Genomic DNA, 20,794 nt, shown 5'->3' on the forward strand with positions numbered 1-20,794 from the left:
TTAAACGAGTGGTTCTTCCCGTCTGTAGACGCAAATTCGCAACAGATATATACGTATTACATACCTATTAACTATATACTTGCGGTTGATGTACATACGAGTATATATGTATATATGTATGTATATGCATATAGACGAAACCGACATCGTCGAGGGGTTGCGGGAAAATGAACGGTTAATCCAGCGTTATAGACCTTGGCTTAACGAGTATTACCCTCGCGGCATTCCGAACGGAACGTATAAGGAAATATTTCCAATGGGAATAATGAAGAACTGGAGAAAAAAAAAGAATGAAAAAAATGTTCGATAGTCGGAAGATTCATGCTGTGGGTCGTTGGTTTTAGAGGGTGGAAAATCATTAGCGTTTTTACTTTTAAATTTCATTTTTTTTTTTCTCTCAATACGTGAAAAAGAATTAGGAAAACGAACGGGTTTCTTTTCAACAATTTGACAAACTGTATAAAATGACGGTGACGCGCGGATTATTTATTTTTATTTTTGTTCATTCTACTTTCTTTGTCACCCCAAACGCGTCGTGCTCTCGTCCCCGAAAAAACGAGCAAGCGTAGATTCTTTCGCTTTATTAAACGGATGAAAAAAATGACCTGTAGTTGTAATGGATGTATTATTTGCAAAAGAAATGCGGTCGTTCATAGGCGAGTGTCGCGTGATTTAACGTGAATAATTTAGCGCTGTTCGGTACGCAGCGTCACGATGACTCGTTGAGGCTCGTTGTTGCTGGTTTTTCTTTCTTCGTCCTTTTTTTTTTTTTTCCTCCTCTTTCACCTCGTCATCGCGTGTGTCCTCGCTGCTTTTCTCCTCGCCCCGTTTGAGCAACCACCGTATCGCAATTTATTTCACATTCACCGTACGAACCTGCCGTCGTGCCAGCTATCTCTGCACCACCTTGCAATGTTGTCAGCTACTGCAGGGATAGATTAATGGCTATTACTTGCGGGAAAAGTTCAAGGCTGTGAATACATACACAAACGCAAACGCACTTTACAAGCCTTATTATCGTTAATACGGAGTAAACTTGCAGAGAGTTGGTTGTACTATTTTTTGTATTATTTTTTTCTTTCCTCTCTATCGCTACCTGACTGATTCTGACGGTGATTTTCCAACCGAGATTCCGATTTAACGACCGGATAATGGTCTTTCGATAATACCTGCTGCAAATTCATACGCAGACTTACGGGTTGTACACGGTATTGAAAAACGATTCAATCTGCGGAGAAAATGGGAAAGAAAAATGGGGAAGAAAAGAATCAGAAATGGCTCGTACGCTATTCGAAGGACGAGATTGACCGTAATGCGGTGAAATATTCAAAAAACAGAGTGGATAAAAATGCGAAATGGGGTGAACGGGGTGAAGGGGTGACGAAGGAAGAGGGTGGGGGGGCATCGGATGAAGATGGATAATCCCTCGGCCTACATGTGTTGAGGGTATAATCCAATATGCAGGAATACGGACAGCGTCTGTGTTAAGATGCGTGTATGGGTGCCTCTATAAACTCCTGGATCGATTTTCAGCACACTCGCAAGTTCGCGGCAAGCTTTACACGCGCGCACTCGCACGTATGTAAATAAAAACGGTATACCTGCATGCAGGTTTTATTTCCCTTTCAACATACTATACCTATTTTTCTTTTATTCTTTCCGATCTTTTATTTCGCTACTTTTAACTTTCTTTCGGTACAATTTCTCGCTAGTTTTGTTTTTCAACTTATTTTCTCTCTTTAGCTTTTTTACGGATGGATGGGTGCGGGGATTTTTTTTTTTTTTTTTGCCCTTTTTTTTTCATTCAGTCGTCAAGCTGCGCAGCTACGGATATTACTTGCCACTGTGCACCCTACACGTTACGTAATGCAGATGCTGCACATTATATACGCGTGAATGCAACCGCACCGAGTGTAACCTACTTCTTTTTAACTCCGAGTAAAAATTCACCGTTGCATCGATGCGGTGGAAGTTACTTATACATACATTCGTATTCCGCGTTGAAACTACTTTTCCCGCGAAACGTCGGGCATTTTCCTATTCTCAAAATAACCAACGCTGTTGTTTCGTGCAAAGTTAAATTGGCACAGCCTTCTCGCCCTCTAAATTTTTTCGCAGTTCGTTCTTATTTGCAGTAAAAATTGCATTTTTAACCGCGAATCGTTTTTCATATTATTTTCCTCCTACTCCGACCCTTGAATTTCTAGTCGTGATCCTCGCTCGATTCGTTTTCTCAGATCGTTCTATCGCTCACCCTCTTTTTCGACCCCACTTCAATATCCAACAGCAAAAAGCAGTGGCGCAAACTAACGGTTAAACACGGATGGTCGAGAAATTGGAGCTCGACCGGAACTCTCGACGACGCTTGGATTCACGTAAATCGAAGCTGTTCGCGTCCCCTCGCGAAGGAGGTAAAAAAAAAAGAAAATGTCCTCGCATCAGTGACCCCCGTTGTTTTTTTCTTTTTTGATTCATCTCTTCCGTGTTCACAATTTTACAGCAACTGCAGTCGCACCATCTCAGGAAAGGATCATTTTCCGTACACATATCGCGCGTAAAAAGTTTCGTTTCTTCGCATGTTTGTTACCGATAAACTCGACACTCAGCCAACCGATTCACCCGAAACTTGGATCAATGTCTTCCTTACTCTTCAGAAGAAACATGGACATTGCACAATGCGTACAGAACCAGAATCGTCGATTAATAAAAGGACCGGAATATCGAATTTACCATACATGCGAAAATCTGATTAATAGAATTTAAAAATATGAAAAATTTACGTATAGAAAATTGTAAACATATACAAAGTCGAAATACAGAAGTATGAAAATACAGAATGGCAAAATCGTGAATCTGTATACGATTCTGCATTATCGAAAGAAATCCCGACGGAATTCTATGTTCTGATTTTTCTATTCATTTGTTTCTCCACACTTCGACTTTCCACATATTTAAATTCTATAAATCAGGTTTTCGCTTCTATAACAAGTTCGATATTGTGCCCTAACAATTTTTTCGGCCTTCTATATTTTTACTCCCACCCGCGGCCTCGGAGTCCTCCTTTAGCTAGTCTCTGCACAGTTACAGTACACAACCGTATCACTGATTTCCGCATAGAGATCAGTCGTACGTACCGCCGTGAGTTATGCGAAGACGAGTAATTTTCTTCGCTCTGTCGGAACTGCTCTTATACATGCACATATACGTGTAACGTATTTACGTGGGTATGGTGTTCAGGCGTAGGGCTCTGCTCCGCAGACGATCTCGGTCTCTCGCTTCCCGCGATAATTTCACGACTAACATCTCGCGGTTTGTTGCCCGCCGAGATACGAGCGAATCCTAAGAGGATTCGTACTCTCTGTAAGGACTTGGTTCGCTTCAACCTTGCGCGACTTCACTCGTAAGAGTACCTACTTCGGATACGATTGCGATGGAATTTTTTTTTAACATTGTCAAAATTATTTTTTTACCGCTTTGTTTCAAATCCGTTACAGCTAATGAATTTTCATCACTTTCTTCCCCTGTAACGTAACGGTGAAAGAACGGTATACGAGATATAGAGGCGCGTGTATCCGATTGATCGTTTTCGCGCTGATTCATTTCAGACGAGCTTTTCATTATACGCTTGTCACGATCGCAAGTTCCCGTCGTCGCTGACGTTTTATTCCTTAAAAAAAAAAAAGGAAAGAAAAACGATTTTAAACAAGATAGGGAACGTACAAGGTTGACGATGTTGTTTTTTTTTATTTTTTTCCCCCCGTTTTGTCCCCGTCACGTGACGGATTTTCTAACAGCGTTGAGCGATCAAAGGTCAAGGTCAAGGTTAAGAATCGGGTCAAGGTTGAGTTTAACATGGGGTTTTTTTTTCCGCAGCCATCCCTTTTCGCGTAAAACAAATACCGCCGTGCATAGTTTGGGTAAGCGTGTATATACGTTATGGACGCGGTTACAATTTATCGTACGTGTGAAAAGGTCGACTTTTGCCTTTACGAGACAGCTTTGCGTTGTCGCGTGTGCAGGATACGAGCAGTCGTACAGGCACGGGTACAGAGGCGTTGTGGCGAATGGGTGTATGAAAATCGAATCAGCTAACCGCGTGCGCCGGAAGAAATGGGGAAATGAATTTCCGAAAGTCAAACGGTTGACTGACGTCTGTCAAACGTTGCCAGATTACGTCGCCCTTACGTTATAGATATCATGATACGATCTATCCGCTACGAGCATGTTACGTATATTCGTAACTAAAATTCGTGCCAGCCAAATTACCCGTAAACTTATAACCCAACAAAAATATCGGCTCAAGAAACAATTGACCTGTCGATAATACGGTTGCTCAGTTCGTTATTTCCAGCGGTGAAGAAGTGAATAATCCTTGTTGTTGAAATGATATTGGATTTCATTTATTTAAGTTGCCTGATCGTTACGGATTTTTCCGATGAACCTTAATTCCGCGGTATTCCGAAATAATTCAAGGGTGGTAATTGTCTTATTTACGCAAAATCTCTGATATTGTTTATCTTTTTATTCTTCTTCTGTTCTTGTTCGTTTTTTAAGTTAGTCAATACAGACGTGAGTCCGGAAGTTGGACAAAATTACTAGTTTACGTAACGGAGCCTTTGAAAAATATGCGAAACAAGGTGAAAAAGAGGAACGAAGAGAAATTTTCATCATCTTATTAATAATTTTTTAACGTAGAGAGGCGATGTTATAATGCGCGGATTAAATTACCCGCACGCTTCACATGCAAATTTAATGAGAAGACGTGGAAAAAAAATTAAATAATACTCGGCCAAAAAGTGTTCCTTTACCCAAACCAAGGCATTTCGAGTCGATAATATAATTTCAATGTGAACGGGTTGATGGATAATCCAACATATCCGAGAGTTTGATTATTGTTGTTATTATTATTGCTATTATTACTGTTGTCGTTGTACCTGAAATCAGGAAATTTCATTACAGACGTATAAACCTGTCTATGCACATGTTTCAACCGCACGTACGTAGATATAAAGATCCATTATACATTCGAAGCGCAACGCGATTGCTTTGTGCAATTCGAGGCGGTTGCCGCAGGAGTGGCCGAATTGCCGCGGGCTTTGTCGGCGTCGTGTTAATTACCTAATCAATTCGAAATCGGCCGAACGTAACGATGCTATAGTAATGCTCAATGTGCGTTACAGTTATTACAAACGTCGGTCGGATTGTTGGAACGGCATACGATGCAAGCCGCACTTCGTACCGCGTTGTATCCACAATATGTGAACTCACTTTGCCCGTCTCTTTAAATGCCTGTGGTAACATACGAGTGCCTAATCGAATCCTTGTGGGTAGCTGCACTTTGTACGATAGACCCGCGACGTGCGAAGAATGTAGAGCGCTGGAAGTGTGATACGATCAGTTTTTAGGTAGCAAAGCGACTTGTTTTCTCTAATTTGATAATTCTTCGAGATATCGCGACATCTCTTTACGATAATTAATCGATTCGGTCGCTTGTCTCGACAGTCTGCGACCGAATTTCACCGTGATGTCACTTTTCTTTTGTCCAATTTCTCCGCTCAAGTTTTTGCCAATTCACCTCGGAAGGAGGAAACATATAGCCTCAGGATCGAACGCCCCGAGGCAAGAATTCGAAATCTCCAAAGCCCCTTTTGCAGCGGGCTTGCTGCGGAGAGTAGGTACGTCGAGTGTCGGAGCTTTTAGCCAAGGGCGAAAAAGGGGGGAAACACGTAAGGGACGAGTAGGGAAGCCTCCGACAACGGAGACAACGATATAACAGTAATAAAAATCACGACGACGACAACAACAACAAAAACAGAACCGTGTCTCGGAAACTACCGATTTTTGGAACGCACTGAAAATCCAGCCCATTTCTATTTGCGATTCTGCGTATAATACGTATAACGAATGGCAACGGATGTTTGTAAATCCTTCCCGCGGATTGCGGAAGACAATTGACGGACTAGATGAGGTAGCAACGCGACGTTTTTTTTTTCTCCCGCACCGCGCTCGCTTCGAAAGGACGAGAAGGAGTTTCGAGGACCTGCAGGGGTCAACGTCAAGACGGTTTTTACCGTCGAGGGCGAACCTCGAACCTCACAGCTCCTCGGGTCAAAGCCGAGAGGGCCTTCAGCCTATGGAAATCAATAGCTACTCAATTTACTTTCGAAGCCAGCTTCTTGCCGGCGCAGGTATGTACGTACTTTACACTTTCCGTCCCTCCGCTATTCCGGCACACGGGGGTAAATATTTTTAGCTCGATTTTCTGCATTGTGGTGTATCGACGCGGCCCGGATGCCCGGCGAACTTTATTTAGCGAAGTCATACGTTTCCATGCTTTGACGGCCGAAGGGTGAAACTCTCGTTTTATTTTTCGACGCTTTCACCGGCTCGACGATTGCGCCTTCTTGTTGTTTTTCTTATTTCTCCCTTTTTTTTTATCTCGTACCGTTTTCAATCTCGTTGAAACCTTTTCGATAAACATAACGAGGGAAATACGAAGAATTAACCGTAAGTGCACCGCAGGCCGTTTCACACGTGCACGCAAAAGCCAGTTTCGTACAAACACCGAGTACCGATTGTAAAAGTCTTCGTGAGGTGCGGGCTATAAGTTCGACCCCGAGTCCTCGAGTAAAACCGTATACGTAGCCTTACGACGCTTGTTAGTGTTCCGAGTTCCATTTTATTATGCCTTATTGCAGTCCCATGTCGCCCCTCCCCCCTCCCACGCGCACACTCTCTCGCTCTCTCTCTCTCTCTCTCTCTTTCTTATTATCGAACCGCCCTACGAACGCTTTCGGATAAAATGCGATCCCTGTATCGCCGACTTTAACTTCGTTCGCGAAATTTCAACCCCGCGTTATCTCGCCACGAACAGATGACATTTTAGCAGCCACTCCAGGGGCTGTTGTTATTAAACCTTGAAAATTAAGGGGAAAATCGCGATAATTGATCTTTCAAGCAACTTTCAGTAACATGGTTTTTCAAGTTAAAAGCGTTATTGGTTTAAGGCATAAAGATTGTAAATTATATAGGCAGTGTTACGATACTTCCGTTTCGTGCGAATGCGGTGAGTTCGATCGGTTAAAACGATTTGAGAATATTTTTCTACATTCCGCGATTACATTTTTTTCTTTTTTCCTTTTTCTTTTTAGAATAACATGCGTCGAACTGAGAAGGAAATTAAAGAGCAAAAATAATGGAAAAAGGGGGAACGAGACCCAATGGAACTCGGGAAGACGCGAAGGCTTATCCATTTTTCAATTTTCAAATAATTTGCCTCCCTCTTTTCGTACGTAAACTTATTGAATTGCGAAACGTCGATAGCGCGGGACGCGTTTAATGAAGCGTAACAAAAGAGGGGACCGCATGAAAAAAGTTGGCTCTTTGGATACGGTGAATAGAATCATACGTGATCGTTACGTGCGACAAAGGTTGCTGGCCAAAAATAAATAAATAAATGACTTTCAGCGAAACGAAATTATTCAAGATAAAACGCTGGCCAGAGAAATTGTGTAAAATCGTGGCTGAGGGTAAAAATGTTAAAAGATTAGAAAATGTAAGGATCGTATTTATTTCGTTGAGTTGAAATATGTAGAAAAGTCAGAGTGTATAAGTATTATTGTTAGAATTCAAACCGCGGTTCTAGGTCTTGGCTAATTAATACTTGCAACTTCTACGCTCAGACTTTTCTGTGTTTTGACTTTCCACGTTTCCAATCTAATTATTAAGCGATTTTTTTTCCTCCAAGTTCGTTACAGCGAGGCTTCGATTTTCGGTTTTCTCCAAATGTCTATCCTCATCGGTTTCTACACATCGACATTCCGCATTTCGTAATTCTGCCAAACGTATTGTCGCGTTATTAAAAATTTACCCTTCCCGAATCTTCTGATCTCTTTACACTTTCGCGACATCCAATCTCTCGCAGGTGGTTTCGCTTTTGTAAAACCAATAAGAATAAAGAGGAGAATAAAATTGCATACACAGGCAAGAACGGGCACGATAAATACTTGGGTCAATAATAGAGGTGGGTCACGGTACGGCCTTGCTGTCCCTCGTGCATCGATCCGCGGAGGAATATCGACTCGTGCTTTTCCGACGACGACCCAGCCAGTCAGCCAGCGCGTGTCTCTTCGCCGCTCTGCACACACTCGCACACACTCGCACACGCACATTTTTCCATCAGCCCTTAGTACCCGCCAACACGGTTACTCGACTCTGTACATACCCTCCGGGTCTACATCGGCCTCCGTGTACGATAATATGCCTGCGGGTATAAGGTACGTATGTACAATGTACGTATGATACATGTGCGGCGATGTTTCATCCGTCGAGGGAGCCGCTTTTCGAGCTGACCGTCGCGTCGCTTGTCGATATCTCCAACTTTCTTCTTTCAGCTGGGTGGAGGTCGAAGTATAGTGAAATTGATAAATCGAAGGGTCGCGGTATAGAATTTTTAGAGGAGCGAAAACTCAATTTGTTGAATTTAAAAATGGGGAACGTCCGAGTATGGAGGAGGAGGAGAATAGAAGTCGTCGCGATAACGTGAAGTCTTGTACAGATTTCAGACATTGCCGTTCAACGTTTTCACCTTCCTATATTTTGCCTTTCGGTACTTGGACTTTCTACACTTGCATTTTTCACCTTTTGATCATTTTACGAATTAGATTTCATCGTCTTTGAGAATTCGATAGTTCGGTCCTTTTACCGATCCGTCATTTTAATGTTTTACCCCCACCCCTTTCAGGTATAAGTACGGTCGAGAGGCGTGACTTGATGATTTTGCTTTGCAATCCTTCTCGGAGAATCTTTTCTTCTTTCACGTCTTTTATACTAATTTAGTTGATCAATTTTTCGATCCAACTGTGAGAGGAAAAAGTTACACGCAGGTGATTAAACCGACAGATTTACGTAGACTTTGTATAAGACGGGTTTTTCTTTCCAAGACCATTCTTTAGGGTTAATTTAAGTAATTTTTGGTAATTAGGACTAGAAATGCCGTACGGCGAAATCAACTTCGTCACAGAAGCAAAAAAAAAGAAATGAAAGAAGTAAAAAAACTAAATCCTTATCGAGCGTTTGAAAAATTGATGACTTTCGGTTAACGGTTATAATTTTCTCAAACGTGTTAATTATTTTTATTTCTCTACTACACCTCAGACTCGGATCCAAATTAGAATTCATTAATGATTATTTACGCTGAAAAAGTAAGTCGAGCTTATAAGAAAAACGGTGCAGGAAAATGTAACTTGTAGTAACTGTAATTGATCATCTTCTTCGAGGGCAAAAGACAAACGATGAAATATTGAAGAATTTTCACAAGTTCCGTCGCGATTAAATCACGTTGCCGTAAAAAAAAAAATAATTTCTTGTTCTCCTGAAATGAAAAAATAAAAATTAAGACACTTTCGTATCGAAACTGTTACTTCGCGTGGATCAGCCCTTTCGTATAATCTCGGATCTCTAGCGCGGACTAACTTGCGCCTCTTTATCCTGTCCTGTCAGCCGGCGAGTAGTAAGTCTCAGTGTGAGGTCAGCCCAGCAGCGTTGAATACGTACGAATAACCCGATCGACGAGATGATAAAGTTGAAACGTTATTTGTTACTTCGTTATTTCAACTCGTCGTTAATTTTCGAAATACGCAACGAAATCCTGAAACGTATTGTCGCTGAAAAAAAAAAACACAAACTGCAGGAAAATCATTTCCATTTCCTCTGCAGAGTAGGAATTAATTTCCTACGCCGTGGTAAAAAGAACAAACGAGTCTGCAATTTGTTCGTACAGACTTTTGAGGTTAAATCTTGACCACGCTCGTTGAAAGTCAAACGGTCTCGCAGAAAAACTTTATCGCCCGCGTAGCGGGATAAAATCGATCGTTAACGTCGACCCACGAAACGACGATTATCGAGGCGTAATTGTATTTGCCAAGCTAATTCATGAGCTGAATTCAACGCTTACGCAGGAATCACGAGTGCAGTGAACCGTGTAAAACGGTACAAAAAACGGGGCGAAATGTTTTCCGGGAAAATTCACTCCGCTAAAAGTTTACCGGCTAGGTGGCGTGCAGCCGAAGAGGGGCTGGTGTTAATTTTCAGCACCGTATCGACGTGGCGATCTCTAATTTTTGTCCGCCTCTTCGTGGTGGTTTTGTTTCTTTTTTTCCTTCATATTTTTTCACTTTATTTACCTACCTCTTTGTTTCGACCGTTCCCTTTAATCGAAATTTACCCACCGAACGCGAATGATTGCGTGTATATTAGGTATCTCATGGAAATCGCGGAGCGACCACTGCGCCCTTCGTTAAAGTGAGACAAAAAAAAAAGTACCGAGGCTACAGAAAAGACAGAAGTAAAAAAAAAAGTGGTCGAATAAAAAAAATTTAAACTCCCCTCTTCATTAATTAATCAGTTTATACACACAAAGTAGCGTTATCACATATATATACATATAATATATATATGTATATGTATACACGTCAGTCTGTAATACGATCTGTATCATCGATATAGTCCGATGTTAAAAACTGGGAACAGAAGAAATAAATATCAAACATTCGGTGCTGTGCAATATAAAAGTTCGATTTTTATTTCTTCTAAGTTTTGCCTTTCCTTCTGTCGTTGTCGTTGAAAAAGGAAAAAGTAATACAAGCGTGTATTGAATTCATGAAAACTAAACTGTAACTTACAGTTGGGAAAAAAATGGCCGTAAAAATGTTCGCCAAAATTACTTGCTCGAATATTAAATCGTTGCACGGCAGCAAAAAATTATCCGGCTAGGTATATAAATACCGCGGAGTTTTCGTCGAGAGAATCGTTTGTCTTGAGTATTTTTTCCGCACCTGATTTGAATAAAAAATAACGTTTAGCAGAAAGAGGCAAATCATTATGTCCGAACTGTTGCTCTCTTCTTATTTTTGCTTTTCTACACCAACTTTTAATTACACTAATTTAGTTCGCTCGAAGCCAGGAAAAAAATGTATATTTGGCCAACACGTGTTCGACGAGTAAAATAATTTTACGCAAGAGCACGGAATTTCATTTCGACTATGTATAGCAATATAGTTAATTATTTCCACTTTTTCGCACGTGAATTTATCATTTATTACACGTATGCGTATAAAATTGATATTTTATCTATAAATTTATACACACATGCAGCCGTTTGTGGACGGTGAAGATCGTAATTACAGAGGGTCAAGCCTGGTTCGACACAAACGCTGAGAGAAAATTCACCCCCTCCAAGCAAACACGAGTATTTGAACAGAGCAAGTCGAATCACCTAAAAAACTCGCTGAGATAAAACCCACTCTCTTACCAAGCGTTATACAATAATTCGCGCGCTTCTGCAGCTTGCGAAAATATTTTCGCCGATATGCAATTTTTTTTTTCGTAAATGAAACAAAAGAATTCCCTCGTATTTTTTTTCTCGGTTTTCTCAGTATTCATAAAAATTTTACACACCGATAATTAATAACCGTTCGATAGCCGACTCGCATTGTTACAATCGACTCGAAGCTTACGAAGTTACGAATTATAATTTTTTTTTGCATAAAATTTTTCCGTCGTGTTTTCGTCAAGATTTTTTCTCATCCCCCTCCTTAAGCTCGCATGCGACATTTCTATGCTTTTCGGGTCTAATTATCGTCGACCAGGGGTGGGAAATTGCAGTTGGGGTCAAAGACGGGCTAGAGAGAAGCTAGACAATAGATCGCGAGCGGCTTGCTCGGCTCCCTGGATGGACGAGGAGGTCAGCTCCACCCATTTTCCGGGATGAAGTGCCCAAGGTAGCGAGTTTAAAGTGTTCTCGAGTCCGCTGGCGTGTACAAACAGTCGCCTAATGGGCTCTCTGCGCCCTTCGAGCCGCACTCGCCTTTTACACCTGTCCGTACAACATGCTCGTACGTGTGCAGTCCGACCTACGACAGCATGAAGATATTGCTCGCTGGGCAAGATTCTTTATTTCGGATCGGACGCCGGCGGGCCGGAAACTCCGGAAAACCTGTTTCCATTACCGCGGAAGTACGGAAACTCGAATACGTTCGTGAATCACGGACTGGTGTGATAACGGTGGAGTTGATTTTTATTCGTCTTTCAAATTAGAACGTGAATCAAGAATCTTTGTACTGCGGAGAGATTGAAATGTGGGAAATTCAAACTTCTTTCAAATTTATTGTAACCACTGTCAATCAGCTTCAGAGGTACAAACAATTTGCTTTTTTTTTCATTCGATGCGAAAGATGAGGAAAGCAGGATTTCGAGACGGCGAATTTTCGTAATCGTTCGTTGTAGCTTGATAAATTGATTTCGGATTCGACGGAGAAAAAAAAAATATGCGATAACAGAGGAAAAGATTTCAATAAATCAATTAATAGTATTTTACTGTCTCATCTTGCGAAAACGGCGAGTAGAAAAATTGTGTTCTCGAAGGTTGAATCTCAGGATCCTGTATACCAGTAAGACGTAAAAAAACGTTATAGATATATAATCCAAGGAAGAAGAAGAATAAGCTGCACGTCTGCCAATTCTCTTTCTATTTAAATAATTTCTACTTTCATCCAAGCTTGAAGTGCAACGTATTATCTTTTTTCCTCCACTCGAACCATGACTAAATTATATGACCTCGACGAGTTCTGGAAACGAAATTGAAGTCTGGTCATTTGCACCGAATTGTATGGGAAATTCTCCAACAAGAAAGAAAAAAAAACATTCACCCTCGATTCTTTCCAAACGAATACGTGCAATATTAACTCTGTTTCATGCATGAAAAAAAAGAGCAGGAAAACTTGGCGCAAAAGCTGAAATTTCGCAATTTCAACCAACGGGTTCGCTTTATCCGAATCAAACTTCCAATACTGCGAAGGAAGTCTCACAAAGAAATTTTGAACCGTACGTCTTAAGGCGTTTATGGCGTCGCGACTCGCCGCATGGTTTTTGGGGGGTTGCCGAAGGGGGTGAAGAAGCGAGGTTCGCACACCCCTCGCGGCATGCAGTATCGAGCGAGACTCGTCTATAAATAGAGTTTCGCGGCGAAGTCCCAAGTATTTAGCGTCTCGTGACAAACTTCTCTTCAAGCCTCGCCGCAGAGCGCGATGCAGAAATTGGGAGGGAGGACGAGGGCGAAACGCTGCCGAGTTCAAATTCGAAACAATCCTGCCACGCGGTGCAGCTTCGACTCAGCTTCGTTACAGCGTGGATAAATCGAGACGTGAATACGGGCGTAAATACGTACTCGCGATACCGGCTGACGCGTCGAGAACAAGGCACGGCTGTCGGCTGCCCGCCGACTTCCGGTCGAAACCGGAAACCTCTCTCTTCGCTCACTCGCAAACTTTTCCATGCAGATATTTTTGCAGGAACGTAGCGCACTTGCGATGCACGCGGAAAGCTTGCGTCACGTATAATCTGGAAACGATTCATTTCGGTCGTTCGGTTTCAGCCTGCAGAGTTTTGCGAGGAGGGATTTTTATTCCTTTCAAAAACCAGACAGACGAGGGAAAGAAATTCACGCAACGAATTCAAAGAAATATAATTAGAATCTTTGTGTAACAATTTGAACGACGTGTTTCCTTTCTCTAATATTCTTTTTTTACGTCTCACTGCGTTTGATTAATAAAATAAGTTTTAACTTCTTGATGATATCAAGATTTTTATTTGTATTCTTTTTCCCCTCAACCTCTCTCTCTCTCTCTCTTTCTTTGTTTCTTCGAATGCCGCACCTTGTGCACAACAAACTCGTATAATAATAATAATAACCACAATAATGACGATATAATAATGTAGGAACTGCAGGGTTGTGCGACTCGATATTAACTAGAACGTGAGATTATCTTTTTAACGGGTCAAGAAATGCGGTAAAATTACGTCCGTATGTACTATACGTGTACATCTACGTATACATACCATGTAAGTACATGCAGTATCGTTTTTTATTCATGTCTTATTTTTCGCCCTATTTATGAACACAATCGGCGCTAAAGAATTCTTTATTCTTTTTCTTCGTTAACTCTTGTTACATATCTCGACATAATTTTTTCACCTTAGATGAGAATCACCTTCCTGACGGGTGTCGTAAATAGTTTTTATTTTCTCGAAGAATTTCCCTGACAAGACGAGTTGAACGGTTCGTGTTGTTTTATTTTCTTGTTTTTGTTGAAATATTTATGCATGCTTAGGTCGCGAGATACGGTTTTGAAAATTTTGAAATTCCGGATTTATGCAATTTGACAACTTGAATCTTTGGTTACACGTACGTGATATTTTTTGCAATATGTAAAATATTTGACACGGTATTTGTGCAGTGCAGCATATTTTTTGTGCAGGGAAAGTGGGCGCCTACCGTACTGTACAGTGAGTTACAGTTTGGTGCTGGGAGTAGAGCGAATGCTTTATTCCCGGAGAGTGAGCTTTCAAACCCTTTCGTTTCACTTTGACAAACGTAACAGCGGCAGCAGCAGATGGAGCTGCAGTATAACATCGCTGAAGAATTAAAGTGGTACACACGCACAAGCTTATGCGCCACATTACCACAAATACACGCGTATTCAACGATTCAGCTTACAATGAAGAATAAAAAAAAGAAAACTCGCTGCGCAATATTTGAAAAAGCTCTCCCTCAAGTATCAGCAACAAAGTACCGCACGTATCGTTTATACTTTTAATACGTACGTACATGCATATGGGGGATTCCATGCGAACCCAAAAAACGATGGACTCTCACCATTTTTGATTTTACTTGAAAAATTTTCCGAAATTGCCCAAACACTGAAACGGTACCCTGATATTTTACTAATTTTCTAACCAGCTCGATAATTATTTGTAAATATTAGGAGCGATTTTGAAAAGAAGCTTTTTTAAAATTTTTGGCACATTCAAGTTTTTTTTATCAACTTCGCAATGAAACAAGTTTGTTGAAGTATTCGGGGATATCCAAACCGTTTAAACAAGGTTTTCGTTGATCGGAAAACTTCGAAGCGCTAAAAAAAAAAACAAAAAAAAAATTCGAAAAGGAATCGCCACTCTCATTATTTTCAAATAATTAACCAGTCCAATGAAAAATTGAAAAAAAATTCAGGGTACTGTTTCAGAGTTTCAGACAATTGCAGAAAAAGTTTGGATCAAAATCGCAAATAGGGAGGATCAGACTTGCACGTTTGTTGGATTCGCGTGGAATTCCCCATACGCATACACGCCAATACACATATTTCTTTAACGTATGATAATACAACACAGTACACACGACTCGATAACTGCTGCTCCCCGATCCTCGTTATAGAATTTATTTTACCGATGGAATTTTTATCGCAAAATCGACGTCTGTATGAAATTATTACCGCACACGTATAAATGTATATACCTGATACACAATGTCGCATCAACGTGTAGGCAGAGCACGTATGAGGGAAAGTTTTTCCGCGGGTAGAGCGATAAATTCAACGGCCTTTATTATTTTTATCGCCGGCCGCCCCGAACTGTTTTACCGCATCATATGTACCCACCTAAAAACGTCTGCCTTTCAGCCTAAGTGTATTAAGTATGTACACATAAGTGTGAGCGATAACTCATGCCTGCCAGTTTCGTTTAGTTTCCCGCAGCCTGCAGCAGCCTGTCTTCCGCTGTATCGCGATTTACCCCAGGAAGAAAATGGCGAAGCTGCGAGAATTGGCCGCGTCCGCGTCTTTTTCTATCTTCCTCTCTTTCGTAACACCTTTTTTTCACCTCACGTTGCAGAGCTTCCGTACAGCGGATGCTCGTGTGCGTCGATCAGATTTTGTTGTACGCGAAGCTTTTCATGTTTTGCATGTTACGCCTGGCTGGAAAACGGACGGACGGACGGTCTGCGGACAGCCTTACCGGCATGTAAGCGGGTTACAATAATTGTTCGCTAATGGAATTCCCGAGGAAAGAAGCTTTCGTAAGCTCGATATTTTCATCCCTGTCCTCGAATGACAGCCCGTGTTACGTTTTTTTCTTTTTACTTCGCCCGTACTCGCTCTGAGTGTCAATCAGACGCAGATTGTATAATATAAGTAAGTTTTCCGCATTGTTTCTGTATCGCTGAATGTATATACAACACTCTTTAAAAAGGTTTCGATGGAAATTTGCCGGTTTTCGAAGTATTTTTTATAGCCAGGCGAGAGATGAACTCGAAAGCTTGTTTCGTTGTAAAAACAAAGTTGCCAGTTATTGTTCAGCTTCTTGTTTTACTTGTTGGCAAACCGTATAATGCTATTCGGCGCTTGAACCGCGAGCGGATTTTTCATTAATTTCTTCCTGAATTCTTGAAACGTGAAAAGAAATCTTCCACCTTCGATCGCCGCGGAAGGGAAGAAAATTCATTTCGGTCTTGGAGAGATGAAAACCTGGAATATTGGCCTTCCTGGGATGGCAGTGGGGCCGTTCTTCCGCACCATTTCGCAAACAAAATGGTATATATATATACATACATACGCACATACGGATAGAGGTATGGGAAAGTTGCGAAACGGTGCGATGGAGCGTTTAAAAAAAAAGGATTTCGAAAATTGTGAAACAAAAAAGAACGTGAATTTAAATTCCTTCCTGAACGGAAAAGAAATCGCGAAGTAAATTTTCAAACGATCACGAAGAAAAGTAAAAAAATTTGAGGCTCTAAGAAAATTAGTCAAGGTGTTGATTTGACAGGGTTTTAACGTCTGACCTTCGGTGTGTTCAATGAAGTCTACAGGACTCTGGAGATAATTACTGGGGAGAAAGAAGTACTCGAGTCAAAGAGTGTAAAAGTTTAATCAAAGTCAAGGGTAAAAAGAAAAACCCCTGTCAACGGATGTTGGACGATATCCGAAACTTGATATTCCAGACCCTCCGAGTTTTGATGGTATTTCTTCCAATCTCCAGATATTTTAGCATCCTCAGCGGGGCTTTCCCGGAAATAGTGATAAATCTGTGTGATATGTGTCGTAGGTTAACGTAATAAATAGTCGCGTTGTAAATTCGGTTACGACGGAGACATTTGATGGCTATAACACGTTTTTCCCCGAGATTTTCTACCCCGCAATCGTCGAGGCGAGTATAACTACTCGTTAACACGGAATCTGGGCCGCAATCTAACATCCGTACAAGGCAGCCACACAGACCTATCCCGTCCGCAACCCTTCCTATACCCATGTTCTAACGCATATGTATATGTATGTATATGTGTGTGTATATATATATACAGATATACTTCCCCCCCGCCCAGACGGCGAGCTTAGAACCGGTCTACATAATCACGAGGCGGCGCATTAAGATGGATAAGTTATACACGGCTAGGGAGCCGATTGCATATCTTTCAACGGTAACCCGTTCAAACCCCCATTTAATTCTCCCGAACCCCTGTTAAAGATATTCGTGATCCGAATTCTCCGCGCGTCTCTTTCCTCGCCGCAGACAGCCGCTGTTTTTGCATTTTTATCGTCCATTTGTTTCTCCATCTTGCGTAACGTTGATGTTACCTCTGTATTCTATGACTTCGATTCAAAATTAGTAGATTTCGCGGTAACTGAAAGGAAAGAAAAGGAAATCCAATCGGTGGAATTTTTAGCTCGTATGAACCAGAGATAGATACATGTATAATTTATTCTTCGTGGCGATGTTGAACAAACAGATGCGACAGAGAAAAGTAGCGATGTATCGTGAGAGGCAAATAATACGTGAAAAAAGGAAGTGAACAGAAACGAGGTAAGATTTAATCTGATCAAATAAACAGAGATCGATCTCGGTGAGGACGAAAGTGAAATAACGATTGAAGAGAGAGAAAGAGAGAGAAACAATGTCGGAAACTTGATAGATAGAAATATCCACGGCACGTCCAAACATGTTATTATCGTCATTTTCATCATTCTTATACACGAACAAAATATCGCGTCTCTCGAATACCTGAAAACGTAAAAAGCATGGAACGAAATTCCAGGACCTTACCGCGGGAATTTCGGGTTTCTTAGACGCAGCTGAACGTGGGGAAGGACAGGAGGGAAATTCGGGGGTGGCAGTGGCGCCAGATCATCCCCGGAGTGAAACGCGGCGAAAGCTCGAACTAGCGAGGGGTGCAAAGCCACAGTTGGTTGCGGGCCGCAGCCCCGGTAACATCAACGCGCCGCGTCGAGCCGAGTCGCCAACTTTTTTCATTTCAAACCTCCCAATGGTCAAAGTTTTCTTATGATTGTCAAAATTCTTGGAGATGTTGGAGCCGGATTCGCAAGCTGATCCTCACCCTCCTCGCGACGCGCGATCCGTCGAGAGCGCTTTTTTCGCTCCGCGTGCTCCGTAGTTTTGGCTCTTTTTCGCCCATTTCGAGTTCGAGATCAGAAGGGAAGAGAGCGCGAGAAGCTCAGGGTGAATCGAGTGACCGAACGTCAAAGGGTCGCGCTTTTTTCACCCCGAATTATCCAAAGCGCGCGGGGGCAGGGGGGGCGGGGGGGGGGGGAGGCGGGAGGCGGGATCGAAACATGCGAAAGGTCAAACGGCGCTCATCGTCGGACCGCGCTGATGCATGGGTCGCGATTAGAGTCGACGGGTGCCGAGTAACGACCTCGAAAAAATCCTGGAAACGGAGTCGTTGAGGCCCGGATTTACTCGCGTTTATTTTTTATTTATTTTTTTCTGGTCTGTTTTGATTCTCACACTTTTTTTTTTTTCGTATTTTTTGATAACTTTATCGGCGTCGATCGTTACGCCGGACGATCGAGAATGATCGAGAAACCGGCACCGATATGCAACCGTTCTGTGATTACACGTATATAATAAACGTGAAAATTCAACGCTAAGCAATAATTTATAATCAACACAAGCAATCATTCAAGTGCAAAGGGGGGAAGAAAGAAGATAACAAAAAAGTCGTAAATGTGAGACTAAACGTAAGAGTGAATCGTTGCGGTGAAACAAATGGATGAATTTAGTGCATGTCTATTAAATTATTAAAGCCGTAATTGTATAATAATAATAACAATAATAATAATAATAGTAATAATAATACCAACAACAATAACAACAAGAATAATAATAATAATCGTTATATTATACATTCGCCCAGAAGCTGTAGGCAATAATTCGAGTTTCAACAGATATTGTAATTACGAGGAGGGAGGATTGGGGTTTCGGAAAAGCAACCGCATAGATGACCTTGAGGAAAATTACGTACGACGGTGGCGTGCCCGGAAAAATTCGGTCACGGATCGGTGGTTGTTTGACGTTGATAATGCGAAACGCGGGATTCCGCTTCGCCCGCAAAAGGTTGGGTAGCGTCGACCTGTTCAAGAAGGTCCTCAGGTGAGGCGGGGCGAAAGGCCATCGCGGCTGTCGAGGGTCGCCTTTCTTTCGTACCTGCTCGTTCGGTTCCCGATTCCCGGTTCCCTTGCCCAGCTTCGTTGTAAATTTGGAAGAACGCAACGCGGCGAGAGATCGGCGGTGCTTCCCCAGCCACTCGCGGTTGCCATGGTTCGTCGCTCTTCGGTACCATCGCGGTTCATCGGCCCTCCGGATGCCGACCTCCCGGCTTCGGGATGCTGCACGCCGTCCTCTTAGGCAGCGGCCCCGGTCGACCTGGACCAGCCGACTACTCCCGGCAAGGCACCTTTATCCTTGAAAGAGCGTCGACCCGCCTCAAAATGAACCGCGGCGAACAGGAAACCCTGTTCCGGCAGAGCAGGCAGCTCACCAGGATCGTTCCATCACGCGAGGACCTCGTCCTTAGCGTTACGAAGGCCCCGATCAACCAGCAACAGCATCAGGAACAGCAGCACCGACAGCTGCAACAAAATTCACCCCACCTTGGATTTCATCCGCAACTGCAACAACACCAGCAGCAATCCTCCGGTCAATATCATCACGCCAATTGCCAGGCGGCTCAGGAGAATTATAAAAAATGCGCGACGGCAGGTACAAATTTTGAGGATGGTCTGTGCGGTCGGGGAAATCGGCTCGGGTCCGTCTGTCGAGAACCTTGAATACGAGCTTGCGATTCGAGGATACGATTTTTAACCCCAACTTGGTGAGAGGGAACGTTTTTTGACAACTGGTGTTATTCTCGGAGGGATATATTCTAATAATCACGTTCGATGATAAATTTTTCGAGTATATTCAGCGTGGATGCAAAGCGAACGCGGAAAATTGTTTCTCGAGAATCAATTCGATGCTTGGTTTTTAGATGATACGGATTTAAAATTAAATCAGTGGTTTTCTATTACCAGCATCTGCTGATTTCCTTCTGTTTGCAAAATTGTTTTTCAAAGACCATCGATTCCGTTTTAGTGGACGAAACATTAGCGAAAATTGAATGATGTTCCTCTTGCTAAATCGACTGGTTGATTCGATAACAATACTCAACCAGAGCCTGGAATATATTATACTTGAATAAAGAGCTTGCGAATGAATGTTCGAATGGAATCAATCCATTCGAGGCGTTCCAGTCTTTTGAAAATATTCCCTTTCAAAGTGCAATCTTGTGCACGGTATCACGGATTACGTTATACGCGCAGATGCAACGGCATTGTTCGCGAAGCCTGTTACCAGCTCATGCGAGTTCATGCGAAATAAAAAAGCAAAAGAGGACTAAAAATCGTTATTAGCGAAGAAAAAAACTACGATGTACCGAGGAACGCGTTTTCGGGGGAAAACTCGGAATTTAAAGCGGTGGGAAATTGCAAAAGTTAGCCGTACGTCCGAGGCTCTTCGCTTCGTATCGCGTAGTCGGGATAAACTGACGACGAGTAACGATTATGAAGAAAGAAAAGCCGCGAGGACGCAACCTAGGTACACATAGCGTACAGAGAGTAAGAAAGGGGGG

The 20,794-nt window shown here is 42.2% G+C and overlaps 1 protein-coding gene across 10 annotated transcripts in view; it reads left to right on the plus strand.

The window, feature by feature from the left end:
• LOC124308195 (potassium voltage-gated channel subfamily KQT member 1) overlaps positions 1–20,794 on the plus strand; it is a 101,590-nt gene that overhangs the window by 31,948 nt on the left and 48,848 nt on the right. For 7 of the 10 annotated variants that reach the window (XM_046770661.1, XM_046770664.1, XM_046770663.1 and 4 more), the window contains exon 1: positions 18,977–19,887. The exons of the other annotated variants lie outside the window; for them this stretch is intronic. In XM_046770661.1, the coding sequence (XP_046626617.1) occupies positions 19,512–19,887 (376 nt within the window). In that variant the 5' untranslated portion in view covers positions 18,977–19,511. Of the gene's footprint in view, positions 1–18,976; positions 19,888–20,794 lie in introns of those variants that run through there. 10 annotated transcript variants of the gene reach the window in all.

The sequence above is a fragment of the Neodiprion virginianus genome, chromosome 6 (genome assembly GCF_021901495.1).
Source record: "Neodiprion virginianus isolate iyNeoVirg1 chromosome 6, iyNeoVirg1.1, whole genome shotgun sequence".
Lineage (NCBI taxonomy): Eukaryota > Metazoa > Arthropoda > Insecta > Hymenoptera > Diprionidae > Neodiprion > Neodiprion virginianus.